This window comes from Ochotona princeps, chromosome 12 (assembly GCF_030435755.1).
Source record: "Ochotona princeps isolate mOchPri1 chromosome 12, mOchPri1.hap1, whole genome shotgun sequence".
Classification (NCBI taxonomy): Eukaryota; Metazoa; Chordata; class Mammalia; order Lagomorpha; family Ochotonidae; genus Ochotona; species Ochotona princeps.
The window spans coordinates 62,867,830-62,887,790 of NC_080843.1; the positions used below are offsets into that span (position 1 = coordinate 62,867,830).

The following is a 19,961-nucleotide window of genomic DNA, read 5'->3' on the forward strand; positions in this document are numbered from 1 at the left end:
TCTCCTCTTCTAATAAAATAAAAATATTGGCCTACCTAAGTCATCACTAAATATCTCATGAGTGCCCTGCAATTGAAGCAGTAATTAATTATTCCATAAATGCTACAAAGATGGAGCTGGAAATCTTACAATCCTCATGTAAACAAAATTTTCAAAATCATTTTAAATTAATCCAAACCCTTACCCAATCCATTAAAAGGATGTTATGCTTTTTAGTAAAAATGCTAGGAAGAAGCCAGGTCCTCACCCAACTTCCTTGATGAAACCAATCAGTCTAAGTAGTGACCCATTCCACCTTTCCCTCACCACCACACTCACACTCAAGAATCTAAGCTCCTTCTGCTGCCCAGGAGCAAAGGGTTTGGTCTGAGCCCTGATTCTCTGCTTCCTCACTTTCCATGCTAACTCAATCACAAGAGATGAGGATGACTGGGTTGTAAGGAACAGAAACCACTCAAAATAGTTTCAATAAAGGAGGGAGTTTATTAGAAGAATGCAGAGGTTCTTGCAGGATTTCCAACAGCTGTGATGAATGAGTTCATAGCTAGCACACTTTTTGGAAGGGCAGGACATGCTACAATCACAAACTGCTAATTCTGGGTTCTGTACAACAGCAAAGGGAGTTATCCCAGATGCTCCTCCTTGTAGCCTGTGGAACGGACTAGAACGTGGATTCACTTTTGCTGGCCTTTTGCTCCTTATAGTGCTGGATGCTGGCCTCAAACTTGTCAAGCACATGCTGGCAGACATTCATGAGCTCATTCAGCCCTCTCTGAAACGTCTCCACAGCCGGGAGGGCACCTCGAGTCTGAATGCGTAAATTAATTTTGTTCTCTGAAGGATGGGTCGTGGTGTAACCACAAAATTCCACTTCTGGGTTCTTCATGATCATGTACCGCAGAGAGTTTCCCAAGGTATGGTCCTCCTCATGCAAAACAAACGTCACACAGCATCTATCTGTCCCAGCCGCCTGGACCATTTCCAGGGCTGTCTTCCTCTCGCCTTCGGCCACTGAGGTCTTCAATCCAGATATTTTTCTACACACACATTTTTTTGCATAAAAATGAGATCATACTGAACATTGTGTAACTTTTTTTTCATTTACTACATCACAAGTGCAACCCACTTACTCTCATCCACTCCAATTACATACACAACCACCCACCTTTCCGTTTTCAACCGCCACAACTTCTACCAATAAATAATATTATTAACTCCAGTTCCTGCCTAGCTCATTGGCTCTTCACGCTGGCCACATGGAGCGTCTTCTCAGAAAAACAAAAAAAATCAGAAAATTAAGTGTTTGCCAAAACATTCTAGGCAGAGTCAAGAAAAGGCTAGGAAAGGGTGGGCCCTGCTGAAAGAGGAAAAGGGAATTGAAGGCGGAGAAAAAAAACTTGCTCTAGTGTAAAAATAGACCAAGGCGACAGATTTATCCACGTGCACCCCCACTTTGCCTTTCCACTTGCAAGAGGTTAAGCAAGCTGGGAAACGGAAGACTTGAGAAGGGGCTCGGCAGCAGGTAGGGAAAAATAAAAATAAAACCTCGGCGCCTACAGGGAAGGGCTCCGAGGCTTTGGGGAGTCCGCGTGCAGGAGCCAGGAGCGCCTAGGCCCCAACACTGAGGGAAGCCGACCGGACCCCGTGCCCTAGTCCCGGGGCTGAGCGCTGCGGACACACTTCACCCTGCTCTTCCCTCCTCCACAGCCTGCCTCCCGGAACACAGCCACGGCTCCTCCCTTCTCTTCCCTCTCCCTCCTCCACCCCACCGGGGTCGGGCCCTCCCAGCCGGCCGGCGACCGGGCCGCGGAGGTTAGGCCCCAGCCCCGGGCCGCGTGCCGGTCCGCACCCGCTTCCCCTCGGCCGGCCGCGGCCTACACAGCCCGCCCGCCCGCCCGCCGCCTGCTGCTCCTCCTCGGCCGTTACCTCTCCAGCTCTTGGTCCTCCTCCATGGCGGGGGCGGGCTCCGGGATCCTCAGGTATTGCCGGCGGATCGGAGGCTCTGACCCATAACGCGAACCGTGCGGCCAGAGGCAGGAAGGAAGGAAGGAAGGAAGGAGGGACGGAAGGAGGGAGGAGGAGCCGCAGCGGCGCCGCAGGGCCCCGACGCTGGGCGGAGCCTTCTGCTGGGCGGGGCGTGAGGCCCCGCCCCCATCCCCGCCCCCGGCGCGAGGGGGCGGAACCGCCAGCCCGGAGCCGCTCACCTGGCGCCGCCCCAAGCCTGAGGAGGGTGGCGGGGGTCTCGCGTGCGTCGCCCCCGGGGGACAGCCAAGCCCGGGTGCGCCCCAGCTCCGCCTTTGGCCCCTTCCTTCAGGTGGTGGCGAGAGGGGACAGGACCTTATCTTCCCCTCATCCCCCAGGCGCTTTCCCTGTTAGGGCCCGAGTACGGCCTCTCCAGGGGGGACCTCGTTGCTTCTGCTCTCCCGAACCCCCACCTCTCCTGGGACCACTGGCTGGGACTCTATACCGTCTGCAAGAAGGGGACTGCTGTGTGCAAGATACGAGGAGTTTTTCCTAAGAGAATACAGTGCTTTGGGGGGGGGGGAACAGTCCTCAATAGGGTGCTTGCAGCTTCGCATCTCAGCCAGGATTCTAGAACACGCGTCTATTTCATTTAGGGGCAAGAAGTTGGGGTGCAAAGTCTCGCCCACCTCAGCCTTCCTCTCCCAGCAGCCTTTCGACCTGCGAAGCACGCCTGCTGCCCCGCGACGGACCTTTTCTTTTCTCCTGCCCCCTGGGCTCCTTAAGCCCGCACCCCTGCCCTCCCACGAACCTCCCCCTCGCTCACCTTTTGTTCCCAGGTGTCCCCGCCCTCGCGCTGGCAGCCTGCCTCCCCTTCCTCCCACCCTCTCCGCTGGCTCAGCACCCCGCTTCTCCCTCTCCCTGCACCCCACCCCCGGCCCCCGGACCTGCCCCTCGTCCCCTGCCCTCTACCCCCAGCTGTCCTCGGGCTCTGCACACCTGCAGCTCTGCTCTCCTGCGCCACCTGTTCCCCCTCGGGCCCCGGCCTCCCCACTTGTGCGTCCCCCTGCTCAGCTGTCGGGCTCTCCCCGCCGCTGCCCGGGGCTCGGGCGGACACTTGCAGGGAGTCTCGGCCATCAGGCGAGCGGCGGGGACAGCCCCGAGCGGGTGGGGAAGGGGGGAGGAGGTGCACGCTCACCGCCCCTCGGGCCCGCCCCTCGCGCTCTGCTATTGGCCAGCTCCGCCTCGGGCCCTCTCCGTCCCGCCCTCCGCCGCCTCCCATTGGCCCCGCTGCGTGTCGGGTTGGGCCGCCTCAGCCCGGCGCTCGCCCCCGGGAAGGCAAGCAGGAGCGGTTGAGAAGTGAAGTCTTGGCCAGAGTTTGCTTCTTGCCAGGAAATCCGCGGCGGCGGCGGCGGCGGCGGCGATTCCCGGTGGTAGAGCGGCGCCCGGCCGACTCCCCGCTCCCGTACAGCGGGCCGCGGGAGCTGCGGCGCCACGAGCCCCGTGCACGCCCCGGGCAGCCGCGCTCTCCCAGTGAGTAACTTTGCCTGGCCCTGGCCGCCGCGTCCCCCTCTGCACCGGCTTCCCGGCAGCCGCCTCAGGTGCGGGCGGCGGCGGGGTGTGGGGCAGCGCCGCGCCCCGGGAGGCGGCCGGAGCGGCGCCGCGGTCCTCCCGGGCTCCCCGGGCTCTCCCGGGCAGCGGGGCCAGCGCGGAGTGCGGGCAGGAAGGGACGGGCGCCCCGTGCCCGCTGCCCCGGCTGAGCGCGTGGAAGGTGGGCGCCCGGCTGTGGGCATTGGGTGGTGCCGGCCAACGCGGTGCGGATCTTTGCGCCGTTTGTTTCTTTCGGGGAGAGGAGAGGTGGGGATGCGTGCTTTTTCATTTCACCCTGTGTGTGCAGTGGAGGGGGTGGGGGATGAGTGTGGCTCCCCAGCTGCTTTCCGGTTGAGTGATGCCCCCTTGGAAAGGGATGGAGAGAGATCGGCCCCAGCCTGTTGCCCGTGAATCGTCACCTCTGCCTTTAGGCTGGAGAGCGACTTGACATATTCCTGGGGAGTCCTTTCCAAACACCGATCTTGACTGGGAAGCATTGCACACACAGCAACGTTTAAACATTCGGGAAATACAGCCGTCGCTTTGCAAATCTGTGCCATGTTTTCGACAACTACTATGGGTATCTTGTATTTCAGGTTATAGGTCTGGATTTCGGGTCCTGCCTAGAGTTAAAGCATATCCATGCCTGGACATCACGGTATAGATGTTTCTTTTTTCGGTTTCAAGAGTCAGTAGCGAAGTTGAAAGAAGGGCGGAAGAAGTTGTGAGGTCCAGTTTACTGGAACTGGCCTCACTTTAAGAATTTCAATTCTTGTGGCAATAGTACTTGCAAGCTGGCCTTCTTCCCAGGAAGGGTTTTGCTCTTTCTCTTGCACACACCGTGACACAGCAGTGATGTAGTTGGGTGGCAGTAGATCAGTTTCATGTGCTTTGGTGGGTTTAGGTCCTACCCCCCACTCCTCTTTCCAAAAAGAAAAAAGGGGGAGGGGGCGGGGATGGCTCTAATATCCTGTTGGGTCTGTCAAGAGCTTTGCTGAGCCAAGAATAACAAAATTTTGCCTTTTGAGCTTACCCGATTCTCACATGTGAGTTATCCCATAGGGGTAAAATGTAGGCCTAGGGAGAGCTGCGGTAGGATAGGCCACTTTTCAGTGGGCCCACTTGGGTGTCCACGTTCTTTGAGCCCCTGATGAAGTGCCTGCTGCTGCCAGGAGTTGCTGGGGGTTGCTTGCTTCCGAAGTTGCTGCTGGCCTCATTTGGAAGCTGTTCTGGCCCACTACCTCTCTCAGTCATTTGAAGCACGTGCTGTGGGAACGGAGAAGATAGAGTATGTCTGTCTGAAGTTTGTTAGGGGAGGCCTTCCAGGGGCACTGTGCGCATTGGTGTCCAATTTTAACATACGCTCTAGGCCAAGGAACCGACATCCGTGCCACTTGCAAGTAACTGCACGCATGTTCAGGAGGCTGCGTTCTGAGATCTCCCAGCAGCTAGGCTGGCAGAAGGACCTAGTGTCTGGGGTTGAAGTAGGGCTGTGGAGTGGTGTGCTGCTTGCCACAGAACACTTGGCTTTGTGCCTTGCTTCCAGCAGGCACTCAAGTGCTTACTGAGTTGACTGCAACAGAAATAAAGAGGATTTTGTCTACGAAATTAAGAAATGAGGACTTCTTTCAGTCAGTTATACAGTGCTGTTGATTTTAAGCAAGGGACTATCACGATAACATTTGCATTCCAGAAAGCTGTCTTGAGGTGGGAGGGAGACAGTGTTAGAGGCTGTTATAACCTAGGGGTTGAGTACTCAGCCTTTTGATTCAGATCACCTGGGTTTGCACTGGGTTTTCTCATTGGCTGTGTAGCCTCCTTGTTCCTGAGATTCATTGGGCTATGGGTGCTAAAATGTGAGAAAAAAAAATGTGTGTTGGACTAGTGCTTGGTGTGCAGAAAGGATTTAGTATATCCCAATTGTTGCTGTGTGTGGAGGCAGTGGTGGGAGGTGATGTGGCGTTTAGGAGGTGTGACGAGGAGGTTGGGCTAGGTCAGGAACTGGGTGAGATGAGAGAACGGTGATGCCTCAGCCTTCTGACTTGAGGCGGCAGCCTGTACAGGTTAAGCTGGCATTGGAGTCGGAACAGGGGTTGCACTCTCATTCTGTCACGGTCCTGAGTTTTGATTTCCTAACATGTCAGAGGTGATCATAGTACCTGTTTGTGAAGTGTTTGCAGATCATGCAAAATTACGCATGTAATGCCCTGGGTAGTCAAGCGTTTAATAAATAAATGTTAGTTGTTCTTTTAGTGCTGGCGACATCAGTGAGGGAGAGGAGTGGTGGGACCAGGAGCAGGGAGCAGTTCAGACAGTTGATGGAGGAAAGAAGGTTGAGGAATTCGGCTTCTGCCCAAGCCATGAGGTGCTGAGCTGGATGGGTGGAAAGCAGCTGTTGGATTCCGTGTGTCCAGCAAGAACTGGGAAAGAATGGAAGAGGAAAAGAGAGTTCACCAAAGCCTCTGTGGATGCAGTGAGCTTTTTGGAAGATCTGGGGGAAGAGGAAGGAAGGGGGCTCTACTCTGTAGCAATGTCAGGAGTGTAAACGTTTAAGATCTGGCATCTTAATGTATTTTAGCTACCAGCAAAGGAGCACTCCAAGCTCTTATACCCTGGTTGGCATTCTTCCCTTCTATACCTCCTCATCTCATTTCTAATTGCCCTCCAAAAAATCTGGATGCTTTTAAATATAATAAGTGGAAACATTTAACCTTTCTTCTCCTTATTGTGCCACAATATTCCATCCAAACTGTTGGGGTGGGTGGTGGCATATCAAACTAATCCTCCACCTCCAGCATCAACATCCCATATAGCTACCAGTTTCTGCTCTGATTGCTTTGCCTCGGATCTAGCTTTCTGTTTATGGCCTGGGGAAGCAGCAAAGGATGGCCTAAGTCCATGGACCCCTGCACCCAATTGGGAGATTCAGAAGAACCTCCTGGCTCCCACTTTCTGACTGGCCCAGCAGATGGAAGATCTTCCGTCTGTCCTCTCTCTCTGTAATTATGGCTTTCAAATAAAATAAATAAATCTTTAAAAAAGAAAAGAAAGAACCTGTTAGGTTTCTCCAAGAATTGGCAACCTCATCTCATAAATTCCACGCTATTTAGGAAGCTGTATTGGTTCCAAAAAAAAAAAAAAAATGTACATATCTAGCCTGGAGAATTGTGACTGTAGAAGACAGGCCTAGGTTGACCCCATGACAAGGCCTGGAGGATTCTACCAGTCAAACTCCCTGGAGCATTCTTCTCTTGTTTGTTTCCCTCAGAAAGTCCTAAGCAATAAGCAATAGAAAGATCTGTGGTTAGGCAAGTTCCTTTGCTTGATGATTGGATTCTGGGGAAAAATGGGCAACTTTTATGTTAGTCTAATGAGCTGCAATTAGAGGACTTAAAAACAGACAAAAGTAGCCTTGTATTTATTTGAAAGTTAGAGTTCCAGAGATTGAAAGTGAGCGAGCGTATGAGAGAAGGATGGAGTATTCCATCTGCTGCTTCACTCCCCATCCGGCCCCAGTGGCTAGCGCTGAGCCTGGCTGAAGCCAGGAGCTTTCTCAGGGTCTCCCACATGGATGGCAAGGGTCCGAGAACTTGGCTACTTTCCCTAGATCACCCATAGGCAGCTGGGGTGGAAGTAAAGCAGCCAGGACGCAAATTGGCACCTATGTGGGATCCTGGCACTGCAGGCAGCAGCTTTTGCTTGCTGTAACACAACAGCGGCCCCTACTCAGTGCTTCTAAAGCCTCCATTTTTCTCATCTGTGTAATGCTTTTGAAATATGTTGAATTAATGTTATTTATTTGAAAGAGAGAAATCCCACCTGCTGCTTCACTCCTGAAATGCTCACATCAGCTGGGGCTGTTCCAGGCTGGAGCGCCATCAGGGTCTCCCACGTAGCTGGTGGGGGCCCAGATGCTTGGGCCATGTCCTGCTGCCTTCCAGGTACAGTAGAAGGAGCTGATTTGGCAGTGGGGCAGCTAGGACTAGAACCAGGATTCCTGCGGGATGCCTGTGTTACAGGCAGTAGCTTAACCTCTTGCACCCCAGTGCTGACCCCTGAGGATTTTAGTTTTAAAAAGCAAATACTTACGGTGTATATCACTATAATAAATAGTCATCTAGTTATTTAGGATGCTTTAAAAGAAGCAGATGTTTAGGTTCTATTCTTTCGCAAGTATGCTTCCTACAGCAGGGATTCAATTTCACTCACTACAACATTGCCAAGGACATAGAACAGTATATATATATATATATATATATATATATATATATATATATATATATATACACACACACACTAGTGAATAAACTAGTGAATAAATTGGATCCATTTGATCTATACTGACTCACAGACATCTCCAATCTCAGGTAGGAGGGAAAAGAGAACTGATTCAGCCAGGAAAGTTGGAGTGCTTCATGTATTTATTGGCGGACACAGGAGCTGTAACAGAATTGATGGCTATTATGATTCAACTGTTTTAGTGCCAAATGCTGTAATTACTTGCATAATTCCCTCCTTTTTATTGCTTGCGGAGTGTGGTAAGGAGGAAGAGCCTTATATAGGGAAATGGCTTTGTTCTCAGGTAAACTGACAACAGCTATGTCGTAAGTTTGACTTCTCTAGGGTATTAGCAAAAGGCCAGGTCAGAGGCTTGTTCAAGGATAGCTGGAAAGATAGGAATGGCGGTGCTGTGTACAGTGGTTTACCATGCATCTTCCCAGCCTGGAGGTTTGGAAGTACTCTGACTGTATCTCAGTAACTATGTAGCAGGAAAAGGCTTTTTTTCTTTTAAGATTTATTTTATTTTTAATATTGGAAAGGTAGAGAGAAGGAGAGACAGGGAGAGACATCTTCCATCCACTAATTCACACTCCAGTTGGCCTCAATGGCCAGAGCTGAACTGATCTGAAGCCAGGAGTTTATTCCTGGTCTCCCACACAGGTGCAGGGTCCCAAGGCTTTGGGCCACCCTCTACTGCTTTCCCAGGCCACAAGCAGGGAGCTGGATGGGAAGTGGAGTAGCCAGGACAGGAACTGGCACCCATATGGGATCTTGACACATGCAAGGTGATGACTCACTAGGCTACCCTTTGTAGTTCTTTTAAATAACCAAACACCCTAATGTGTGTAATAGAAATCAATATAAAAAAAATTTTTTTGAGGCCCTCCCTCTTACGTAAAATAGGATGTATATAGGTATACTAATGACCCAGAAGACACTAATTGGCTATTAGCTTATTTTCTACATAAAAGTGAGGCAAGTATTGGAATTACTTAACCACCCTTCCTTTCAGATTGGGATTTTTGGCTGCTGATCTTAAATCCTTATCAGAACTCTCCTTGAGTTAAATCACATAAATAACTATTGGACAGATGAATTGGGGCCTTTCACTTAAATTTTGCTTCAGTATTGTGACTGTTGCCACTTTTTCCTCCTGCAGGATATTGATGTTTGAAATTTGACTATAAAATGAAGTATATTTAACCAATTCCTAGCATATATCTTGTGATCAACACTGGGCTGTGTGGAATGCAAAAGATTGTGTGCTTGGAGAGCGTAGATGTCTTCAGACGTTCGGTCACAGCTAACCCACTCAGAGCAGAGTGACTAATACCTCTGGCTCCTCGGCTTCGATGACCTTCCCTTCTACCCTGTCGTTAACATTCATTTGTTACCTTGTCATTTCCCCAGCTTTTCCACATTAGGATCCTTAAACCTGCGCATCCTGTACTCTGCAGTCTCCCGGAGAGGCAGCAGTGTCACTCCCACACTGCATTATAATGTTCTTCCTCCAAGCCACGGTCTGCAAAGGGGCGACCCTTCCTTCAACCTGCAGCTCCTTCCCCGTTGCCGTGCTGTTGTGTTGACCTTGTAGCCCTCCCTGTATGGTTTGGAACCTTTGGTTGAGCCCTAGGCTGTGCTTTTCCTGGCTCTGTTGCCTCTCTCTGAACTTGGCTGGGCTTGTACCTGTCAGGTAAAGCCCCTGCTAGCATCCTTGGATTGCTTTGGCAATATGATGTGGTCGACTTTGCATCTAGGAATTGTGTCTCAAACAATCGTGCCCTTTTCCCCCAGTCAACTTTGTACATCTTTTAAAAGTTATTTATTTGCAAGGCAGAGAGATGGTGGTCTTCCATCCTCAGGTTCAGCCCCCTGGGTGCCTGTGGTAGACAGAGCTGGGATCGTGCTGAAGCCAGGAACTCAATTTGGGTCTCATGCCTTGGTGGCAGGGCCCCAAGCACTTGGAGCTGTCACCTGTTGTCTCCTCAGGAGAGCATTAACAGGGAGCTGGAATGGAGAGTAGTGCTGGGACTCAAACCCATGTACTCTGACGTGGATTGGTAGCATGACTGCCATGCCAGATACCCACCCCAATTGTGTAAATGCCTATCTGGCACCAAGCAAGCACTCAGACACTGAGCTAAGAATGACATCCCCATGGAATTTATAATTTAGAGGATTAGACATTCTTGAAGTAATAAAGACCTTAAACAGGCACAACTGTATAAGTTCTTGGAAGCAACGGTGCAGGGCTGTACTAGCTGACATGTTAGTCACGTGCCCCGTGGAGTGATTGGCCTGTCTGCTGTAAATGTAGAATACACACGAAATTTTGAAGAGTTGGCATCCAAGGCGCCTGAATATCTTATTAATGGTTTGTATATTGATTACATCTTGAAATAATGTTTTGGGTGTATTTGACTAAATATTGAAAATCACTCACTTTTTTTTTAAATGTGGGTTCTAGAAAACTTAAAATTGCCCATGTAGCCCGTGTGCTGTTTCTGTAGGCCGGTGCAGTGGTGAAGGGCTGTCTGGATGAGAGGAGAGAGCTCACCTGCTCTCTGGGGGCATCAGGGGAGCCTTCCCAGAGGAGGTTGTGCTGCGTCAGATCGCCTGGGTGGGTAGTGTGGCCCGGGTAAACCTTCCTCAGGGCAGCTGTGGGGGGTGAGGGGCAGTCCTCTGGGGCACTGGCCTGTGGTGCCCCTGGCGGAGGCTGAGCAGGTGGGCCCTGTGACCCCGAGTGAGGATTGTGCTGTTTCTCATACACAGAGACCTTCCTCCATCAGAAACCCTGTTATCCAAGGCCCTGTTCTCTGTAGTGTGCATACAAACTCCTCACTTCATGGAGAAAAAAAAAAGCTGGCTTCTGCCCCTCTCCTTCCCGACTGGCCTCCTGAAGCAGCAATCTGTTGAAGATTGGCTTCTGCACAGGAGCCGGCAGCGCCCTCCGTGAGTGTTTCCAAAGCAGCTGCCTTTTCCTTGCTCCCTTTTTCACACTGGCCTATAAATATGCCGACATCTTTGACCTTATATAAAAACACACCTTCGTTGACCACACCTGCTCATCTAATTATTGTTCTTATAGTAACTTTAAACAAACTCTAACATTTTACTGAAAGTGGTATGTTCAAAATGTATTAACAGGGACGAGCCTTGTGGCTTAGTGAGCTAAGCTGCCTCCTGCAACGCTGCATCCCATATGAGTGCAGGTTCGAGTCCTGCCTGCTCCACTTTTGATCTAGCTCCCTGCTAAGGTGACTAGGAGAGCAATGGAGGATGGTCCAAATGCTCTGGCCCTTGCACCCATGTGGGAAACACAACGAAACTTTGTGGCTCTTGGCTTCAGCTTGTTGCAGCTAACCATTCTACTTTCTGTTTCTGTGGATTTGTTGTTATACCTCAGAGAAAGGGAATGTTGTATTTATCTTTTGTGTGACTGATGGATCCATCTGTGCAGTTTCCTTCCCTTTTCAGGCAGCTGTACTCCATTGTAATATAACATATAGTGCTATCCATTCTGCCAGTGGATTATGTGGCTGCTTCCACCTCTTGGTTGGTGCGGATGATTTGCCACAGGACTTAGTCTGGGTCTCCATATTGGTGGCTACTGAAGGCATCACCTATTGCTTTGCAGGAACTGGGTGTGGAGCCAGTGATTGAACTCGGGTGTTTCCCTTAACCACTGTGCCAAGTGCCTGTCTCTTTAAACCTGCCTGAGTCAAAAAAATTTTTTTGTAATAGTTATTTATTTTTATTGCAAAGTCAGATATATACAGGGAGGAGGAGAGACAGAGAAATGTCTTCTGTCCGATGATTCACTCCCCAAGTGACCACAATGGCCGATGCTGCGCCAATCTGAAGCCAGGAGCCCAGATCCTCCCCTGGGTCTCCCACACAGGTGCAGGGCCCCAAGGCTTTGGGCCGTCCTCGACTGCTGTCCCAGGCCACAAGCAGGGAGCTGGAGGGGAAGTGGGGCAGCCGGGATTAGAACTGGTGCCCATATGGGATCCTGGCGCGTTCAAGGCAAGGACTTTAGCCACTAGGCCATGGCGCCAGGCCCTTGAGTCAAAATTTTTATATAGTTAAGCTAAGAGCCAAAAAATTTGAAACCTGTTTCTAAGACCTTATGATAATAAGAGATAAAAGTCTCAATTAAATAGCATTAGTGGAAACAGAGGATCTGTTATCAGTAATCAGGTTGGGATGTAGAGCTCAAATAATGCTTCATTGGATATGGTAGTATGAATTTCTCTGTCCTTTTTGTTTCTTGTAGCCATGAGATATTAGTATGGAAACAGTCATCTTAAAAAAAAAAAAAAGGCAATTAGCCGCAGCTAAGTTGTGAACTTGGGGAAAGCTGCTCTCCAGAGTGTGTGGCGCTGCATCTTGTGCCTTTCTGCGAGTTGCCTTTGCCCAGAGTCGCTGTTGATGCCTTTAAGACCAGCCTGTGAGTGCCACTTAATAGATCTCGAGAAGATCCATAGCAATTAGTTCCCATATGAAATATTTATTAATGCCATTGATTTCACTAATTTTAGGCTTTTGTGCTTTCATTATAGATGAGATACATTAATTGACATTTCAATAGACTAATTTCAGGTTCTGTTAAAAATAGACATAATTGGGGGCGCTGACCTGTTCTTTTTCTTTTTCAAGGTATATGGACTACATTTGTCAGTATTTTCGCATGACTTTTCTGCCTTTGAAGAAATTAAAGAACATTGAGAAAGTTTCAGGATTTATTCTGTGGAACTGGATTTTTTAAAATGATGCAATAATTATAGAAAGGATTTTTATAAGATTTATTTATTTGAAATTCAGAGTTCCACACAGAGAGGGAGAGGCATGAGAGAGATGTCCTTCCATCCTCTGGTTCACTTCCTGCATGTTCCAGTGGCTGGGGCTAAGCCAGGCCAAACTGAGGAGCTTCTTCCTGGTCTCCCACATGGGCAGTAGGGGCCCAGGCACTTGAACGATTCCCTGCTGCTTTGCTGGGTGCCTTAGCAGGACACTGGGTTGGAAGTAAGGCAGCCAGGACATGAACCAGCACCCATATGGGATACCCATGTCAAAGGGCATGGCTTTACCCACTGTGCCATGACACCTGCCCCCTACAGAAAGGACTTCGTTTTTCCCTAATGAATCTATTTTGCAGAGTACAGAAGTGTGATGAGGTGGTGTGCATAGGGTTTGAATGTACCACTCACCCTGTCCTCAGGGTTCTTGCCTTGAGGGGTTCTAGTGCGGCTGTGCTGTGAGATATGGTGGACACTTCAAGAAGTGGGGTCAGACGGGGTGTGCTTCGGTCAGCCTAAGGAGGGAATGCTGGTCTCCTGGATAAGTGATTGGGAAAATGGCCTGAGCTTGATTCTGAGATAGCCTCTCTGGTTTTCTGTTTGAAGTTAGGATCTCTTCTTACCCATGCTCCTACCTTCCATTATGAGCCAAGTCAGTGTTGGTGCCACATGGGTGAAGCTTCAGATCTGTGCCTGAAAGAAGCCTTTCTTCGTAAAGTCCTCTGTCTGTGGCATTTTGGTACAGTAATAACAGAAATAGACGAATACCTGTGGCGAAATCTTGAGTGCTCTCCAGCATCAAAGTCAATTTTCAAGTCATGTGTCTTGTATAGTGTGACCTTAGAACATGCCTACCTGTTCTAAAGATGTTTGGTGTGACTGCAGTATTTTTTTCTCCTATAGTTTTGGTTTATCTGAGGCAGTACACCAGTTAATGCTGGAGAAATGCAGCAGCCATTAAGTTGTTCTTCAGCAGTTTATTCATAACACATCGGTGAAGAGTACCCACCAGGGCACACAGAGTTCACAGTTGTGCAAGCTGCTAAGACAGCTAAGTCTGCCATTGTGTCTCTTTTCCCCTACCGGATACCTACTGAATGCCTGTTACATGCCAGGCTCTGGGGAGAACATAGCAATGAGCAAGATAAGTGGGAACTCTATCCTGATAGAATTTGTATGCTGAAGACACAGATTGGTTAATAAACCATAACGCGGTACGGAAATTAAAGGAAAGGATAATGACATGCTAGGAAAAAAAACCAGCTGAGGTGTTTTACTCTTCAGGGTCTGCACTGGCGACAGAAAGCTGCAGCCAGTTCTGTTTGCCAGTGTCCTCTCAGCTGTCAGTCTGTCATCTTTATTTATTTTATTTTTTTAAAAAGATTTATTTTTATTACAAAGTCAGATATACAGAGAGAGGAGGAGAGACAGAGAGGAAGATCTTCCGTCTGATGATTCACTCCCCAAGTGAGCCTCAACAGCCGGTGCGCGCCGATCCGATGCCGGGAACCAGGAACCTCCTCCGGGTCTCCCACGCGGGTGCAGGGTCCCAATGCATTGGGCTGTCCTCGACTGCTTTCCCAGGCCACAAGCAGGGAGCTGGATGGGAAGTGGAGCTGCCGGGATTAGAACCGGCGCCCATATGGGATCCCGAGGCGTTCAAGGCGAGGACTTTTAGCCGCTAGGCCACGCCGCTGGGCCCCAGTCTGTCATCTTTATCAGGAAAGCTTTTTCACAGACACTAGCAAGAAGAAAGTGTGTGTCGTCTTCCCAGGCCCCCTATTCTAGAGGGCTCCTGCTCAGGGCCTCCATGGCAGATGTAGGAAAGGGTGAAGAAGGGAAGAAGGTGCCTAGAAAATAATTTCTCAACTAATTTTTCTGTTTTTTTTTTTTTTTCTCATAAAACAGAGAGCTTGTTGAATTTGTGTCAGTTTCTCAATAGTTCTGAATGAAGAAAAACATAACCCTGCCAGTTATCGGGGAGGCGGGCAGGGAAATAATCGAGCCGTGTGGAATTTGCACTTTTTAAGGTTTCTCACATCTTAAAAAACTATCACCTGTGGTCACCTCATCAGGAAGTTTTGCCTTGTAACTTCACTCGCTCGTCAGCCTTTACAGTGGTGGTGTAAGACTCTGGTGCCCTGTTTTCTTTTGTACATGAGGCTGGAGTGTGACCCTGACTCATCTGTTGACGCTGTGATGCATTTTTAGAAACCAAGAATGTAAAATAAAGAAAACAAGAAAGAAACCAAGAATGTGAAGGTAGATTTCTCTTAAGCAGCAGTAGTAAAAGAAAATACAAGGAAACACAGATCTGTCTAGGTCTGTGTATTGTATGATTACAGCTGTATGTGGATCTCATCCTAAGAAATGTGCTGCAAAACTGGGCATTTGAATACATCGGTATAAACTGTGTCTTACCAAAAAAACTCTTGTTTATGGCAATAATGACCTTTCTTCTATTTCTATGAATGTGAAATGAGTTTGCAGATAAAATACTTAATATTTGGACTTAACTTTCTTATTTTGAACACATGAGAAAAACATAATCTTGAACATGCGGCTACATTTTTAGCATTCCATTGGTTGTTTATATATTTGAGATTGTTTGCTTTCTTTTAAAAAATTGTATGTAAAAACCACGTTTGACTGCTTTTGCCTTCCTGCTTGTATTAATTTCCTCTTGTACTTGTCCCCCTGCTCCTGCCATAGTATACTTCACTCACAGGAAGTCAATTTACCCAAATACAACAAAGCAAGCCTCCTGCACGCCCCTTTACCTAAGATACCCCAGTTGGATACTGTTAGGAGTTTTGGGTAGGCCTTGTAGGCATATTTTGTACATTAAGTTCATGTATGTGCCAATATGTGTTGGTATTTTAAAACATACTATTCTGGGCCCAGAGCAGTAGCCTAGCAGCTGAAGTCCTCGCCTTGCATGCGCCAAGATCCCATATGGGTGCTGATTCATGTCCCAGCAGTCCCACTTCCCAGCCAGCTGCTTACCTGTGGCCTGGGAAAGCAGTGGAGGACGGCCCAAAGGCTGGAAACCCTGCACCTGCATGGGAGGCCCAGAAGAGACCCCTGGCTTCAAATTGGCGCAGCACCGGCCATTGTGGCCACTTGGGGAGTGAATCATTGCACAGAAGAAGATCTTCCTCTCTGGCTTTCTTCCTCTCTGTGTATCTGACTTTGCAATAAAAATAAACAAATCTTTTTTTTAAAAATCTTATTCTGTACTGTGATTTAATTTGGCTCAAAATTCATTTTATTTTGCTAATCTTCTTTGAAACTATTTGGTTACTTTGCAATTTCCAGATGTTACCTGAATGATCATTAAGTTTCTCTTTTGGAGGAGATTGTTGGTCTACTTTTTGTTATTTTTAACCAAAGTATTCAAGAAGAATTTCTTGGAAAAGGAAAGGTTTATTTCAGCTTAGAGTTTGGAGGTTAAGTTGAGGAACAGTGGCCCCGTAGCCTGGGGTCTGGTGGGTATAGGGGACTGATCACATGGTGAACCAGGAAGCAGAGGGCGAGATCAGCTAGGCAGAGCCAACCTTCAGGTGGAAAACCGCCCTCTGTGGGCACACCCTTAGTGGCCTGAAGACCTTCCAGCAGCCCCACCCTCTAGCTGCCACATTAGATCTTCTCCACCCTTAATCCATCAGCCATTAAGACTCCGGAGTTGAAAAGTCAGCCTGAGTTTTGGGGCAAGCTGTAGGTGTGAACATTAGCATATGAGGCTTCTCTTTGCTAGATAAGAATATTGTCTATGGTGTCGGTAGGCAGAGCATGAAGCATCCCCCAAACTGAGCGGGTCTCCTGAAACCCAGGAAAGAAGCAAGAAGCTCTGTATGGGAATGTATGTATTGCTTGCTTAACATGTCTGCTTGCTAATTAGAATTGTGCCTCATTAGTTCTGGAGTAGTACCTGTATTAGTGTTTATAATGGGCAGTCTAGACTATTTTTTTAGCTTTCTTAGCTCCACACTTTTTGTAGCTGTTGTGGCTGCAAACCGTTACCACAAACATGAAATGAGAGACGGAAGTGGAGATAACAGTTCCCTTTGCCCAGCACATAACCTTAGGATTTTCCAGCAGCCTGTTCATTCTCCAGTCAGTGTGCTGCTGACTGCCCCAGTGAGCTGTCCTCGCTCCTTCCACAGGAGCCTTGTACGCTGGAAGTACGTGGGACTTCTAGACATGTTTATGTAAAAGCTATATATAAGATGCTTTATAATAGCATTGCCCTGTCCTTTGTGTACCTCTCAGTTATTCTTGTGCCATTTAGTCTTATTTATTTGAAAGAGTAACAAAGAGAGGAAGAGATGGATATTTTTCATCCTCTGGTTTGATTCCCCAGATGGCTACAGCAGCTGGAGCTGGGCTAGGCTGAAGCCAGGAGCCAAGAGCTTCATCCAGGTCTCCCATGTTTGTGATAGAGGCCAAGACACTGGGCCGTCTTCCAGTACTTCTTTCAGGTTGTTAGGGAACGGCTTTGGAAATGGAACAGCCCAGGCTTACCAGTGCTTATGGAATACCAGCACCAAAGATGGTAGCTTGACCCACTTCACCACAACATTGACTCCCATATAATCTTTCAAGTCGATTCATTTCAGAATTAAAATGTTCATTGATAACATCCAACACAGTGGCCAAGAGACTGACAATGTCAAACAAATACTGGCACAAGAACAAGCAGAACCCATCCATTCTCAATGGAAACTTAAAATGGTACAGCCACTTTGGGAAAGGTCTGGCAGTTATTTATAAACGTCTAGGCCTATCCTGTGACTCAACCTTTCCACTCTTAGGCATTTGCCCAATGAAAACATGTGTTTATAATTGCCAGAGCCCGGAAACATCCCAATTGTCTGCCAGTAAGGAACAGGATAAAATGGGATGCTAGTGAGCAATGGAAAGAAACTGACTGCTAGTATGTGTCACAGCATGGATGGATTCTGGAGTCCATCCATACTCAATTAGATGATATTCTAGAAAAGGCAGAGTCTGCGAGAGAAAAAAGTACCACACCAGGGTTTACCTTTAGAGGTGATAATGTAGGGATGGGCTGTGGGGGCATGAGGGAACCTTCTGGGCCGAAAATTGTGTATCTTAGCATTGATTTATGTCATGTAGGTGTGTACAATCAAAAACTCATTGCATGTCTGCTTAAGATTTATGCAGAATTCTGTATTTAAATTTCACTACCAAAGAAAAATGTAAGGAAATGTGGAAGTTCAGTTGATGGTATGCTTTGCTGTGTACTGACCTCAGCAGTTTACTTTGAAGTGCATGAAACGATCAAACCAGGAAGATGGGTTGATAAGTGACACACCTTAATGGTAGACTTGTGAGATACGGGTCTGTACTGTAAAAATGTTGACACCTTATAAACTTTTTTTTTCTTGGCTTCACTGATATTTATCCTATTGTCGCATATGAACTGTGGCTGCTGCCCAAGAATTTTTGAGTTTATCTGTCCTGTTAATCATTCTAAATTATACCCTTAGTTGAGAAGTCACACTGGGGAGAGGCATTCTAGCTTATCAGCATGGTTGTGTTCCCCGGGACTGCTGTGGCAGTTCCCCCTGGGCACTGTCTGCAGATTAAGTCTCCCCAGTCTTTTGGCTTCCCTGGAATCATGTGCTCCATTGAGGCCTTTTTTTGATGTTTTCTCTAACGAGGGTGAAGAGGGAGAAAACAATAAAAATTTCCCAATTTCACGTAACACTGAACATGAACTTTGGAATTAGAGCAGGGTTTGAATCCCGTATCAGTCACTTAAGAAATTCATAGGAAATGTGTATCATTATAATATTGTGTGGATTTCAAAAAGTTTTGGCACCAAAATAAGCATATCTTGTGGTTTCATTTTTGTGCACATGTTAGAGGTATGCCTAGTTGTTTTAAACCTCTGACATCTCATTCTCCTCCTCTGTAAAATGGTGATGGTAATTGCTTCATGGTATTTCTTGGGAAGATAAAAATGTAATAATGGTTGCAAATGAGTAAATACAGTGTATAATTGTTCTAATGATGAAGGAATATGGTTACAATGCATATGGTTACAATGTAGTTGGAAATGAACTTTAAGACCCATGCAGATTGTTGGAATAGGAAGTAAAACAGTAAGGCAATGCAAACAAATGTGAGCCAAATATGTTCCTGGCTCCAAATGGACACTAGGAATCCAAAATGAGATCTGGCAGCTCTGTAGATTCTTTTCTGAAGACGGGTCCAAGAAGCTGCTGCAGAAATAATCCGAGCCGTGATGCTTAATGCTTGAAAAAATACACTTGGAACAAGGAGAAGTGAAAGTCATAGACATTTGTTGCTTTGATGTTTAGCTACCACTCGCTTCCTTCCAGGCACAACCTCTGATTTCCTTTTGGGGGATCCCTCTTTTGTCTTGCTTATTCTGTTTGCTTCAGGGTAAGTTGACTCAGTGTCTTATTTCAGAAGTAACATAGATGCCATTAAAACGTCAGGTGTCCATAGCTAGAGTAATGGCTCAGGAGGGTTGCATGACCCAAGCTAAGCTATCAGAAATGTGAAAATGGAGTTTTGGAACCTTACACAATGCACGCTATACAAGGCCCGTGACTACATGCCCCAAACTGCTGGCTCCATGGAGGCTAAGAATGAACCCCATGCAGAGGAGGCAGAGGTGAGAGAATCCTCCGACAGCCACACTTGTCTTGCTGCTCGCTGAGGTCAATCAGGGTTCTAGCCTATGCCGTCAGAAGCTCCCCATACATCTTTGCTCCCTCTGCGAGTTACCTTCTGATGCTGGTGTTAGGGCTTTCTATACTCACCGGTTCTGTGCTTTATTTATTTTATTTTTTAAAGATTTATTTCATTTGAAAGGCAGTTACAGAGTGGAGGACCCAGTGGGGAGAGAGAATGAGACTGTCTTCCATCCTTCTCCCACTTCTCTCCTGTGTGAGTAACAGGGAGCCAAATTCTTGGGCCTTCTTCAGTTGCTTTTCCAGGTACATTACCAGGGAGCTAGCCAGGTCAGGAAGTGATGCCTACAGGGAATGCTGACATCATGGGCAGTGACTTAACTTACTGCAGCTCAATACCAGCCTCTTGGTTATGCTTATCTGTTTCAGTATCATATATTCTTTGCTTGCCCACTGATTACTTGGGTTAGATTTTAAATTATTCAAGGGAAGGGACCAAACTATTTCCATGCTTTCCTCCTCCTTTGCATGCTATGGCAGAATGTGGTATCTGTTCCTTTCCTGTCTGAAACAGTTTCTGTAGGCTTTATGTGGTTGTGGCTCATTTGAAATGTGACTAGTCCTAATTGAGATATGATGT

The 19,961-nt window shown here is 47.7% G+C and overlaps 3 protein-coding genes across 4 annotated transcripts in view; 1 reads left to right on the forward strand and 2 right to left on the reverse strand.

Annotated features, from left to right (window-relative positions):
- The window catches only part of LOC118758010 (protein POLR1D-like), a 46,296-nt gene extending 44,236 nt beyond the window's left edge, over positions 1-2,060 (reverse strand). The window contains exon 1 of the mRNA XM_058670933.1: positions 1,927-2,060. Coding sequence (XP_058526916.1) covers positions 1,927-1,952 — 26 coding nt within the window. The 5' untranslated portion in view covers positions 1,953-2,060. The remainder of the gene's footprint in view (positions 1-1,926) is intronic.
- Positions 492-2,047, reverse strand: POLR1D (RNA polymerase I and III subunit D). The gene is made up of 2 exons (XM_004577567.3): positions 1,927-2,047; positions 492-1,037 (listed from the first exon to the last, which is right to left on the reverse strand). The coding sequence occupies exons 1-2, from the start codon at positions 1,950-1,952 to the stop codon at positions 662-664; spliced, it is 402 nt and encodes a 133-aa protein (XP_004577624.2). The 5' UTR covers positions 1,953-2,047; the 3' UTR covers positions 492-661.
- Positions 2,061-3,265: 1,205 nt separating the features above from the next.
- The window catches only part of LNX2 (ligand of numb-protein X 2), a 90,921-nt gene continuing 74,225 nt past the window's right edge, over positions 3,266-19,961 (forward strand). The window contains exon 1 of one of the 2 annotated variants that reach the window (XM_058670929.1): positions 3,266-3,563. The gene's annotated coding sequence lies outside the window, so the exon portion shown is untranslated. The remainder of the gene's footprint in view (positions 3,564-19,961) is intronic. The other variant, XM_058670928.1, reaches the window with a different exon arrangement.

Excerpts from the sequence above, each read along its gene's own strand:
- POLR1D (XM_004577567.3), bottom strand. The coding sequence starts at position 1,952 with ATGGAGGAGGACCAAGAGCTGGAGAG. Across the intron at positions 1,038-1,926 it reads GAGGACCAAGAGCTGGAGAG|AAAAATATCTGGATTGAAGA; the intron begins GTAACGGCCGAG and ends ATGTGTGTGTAG.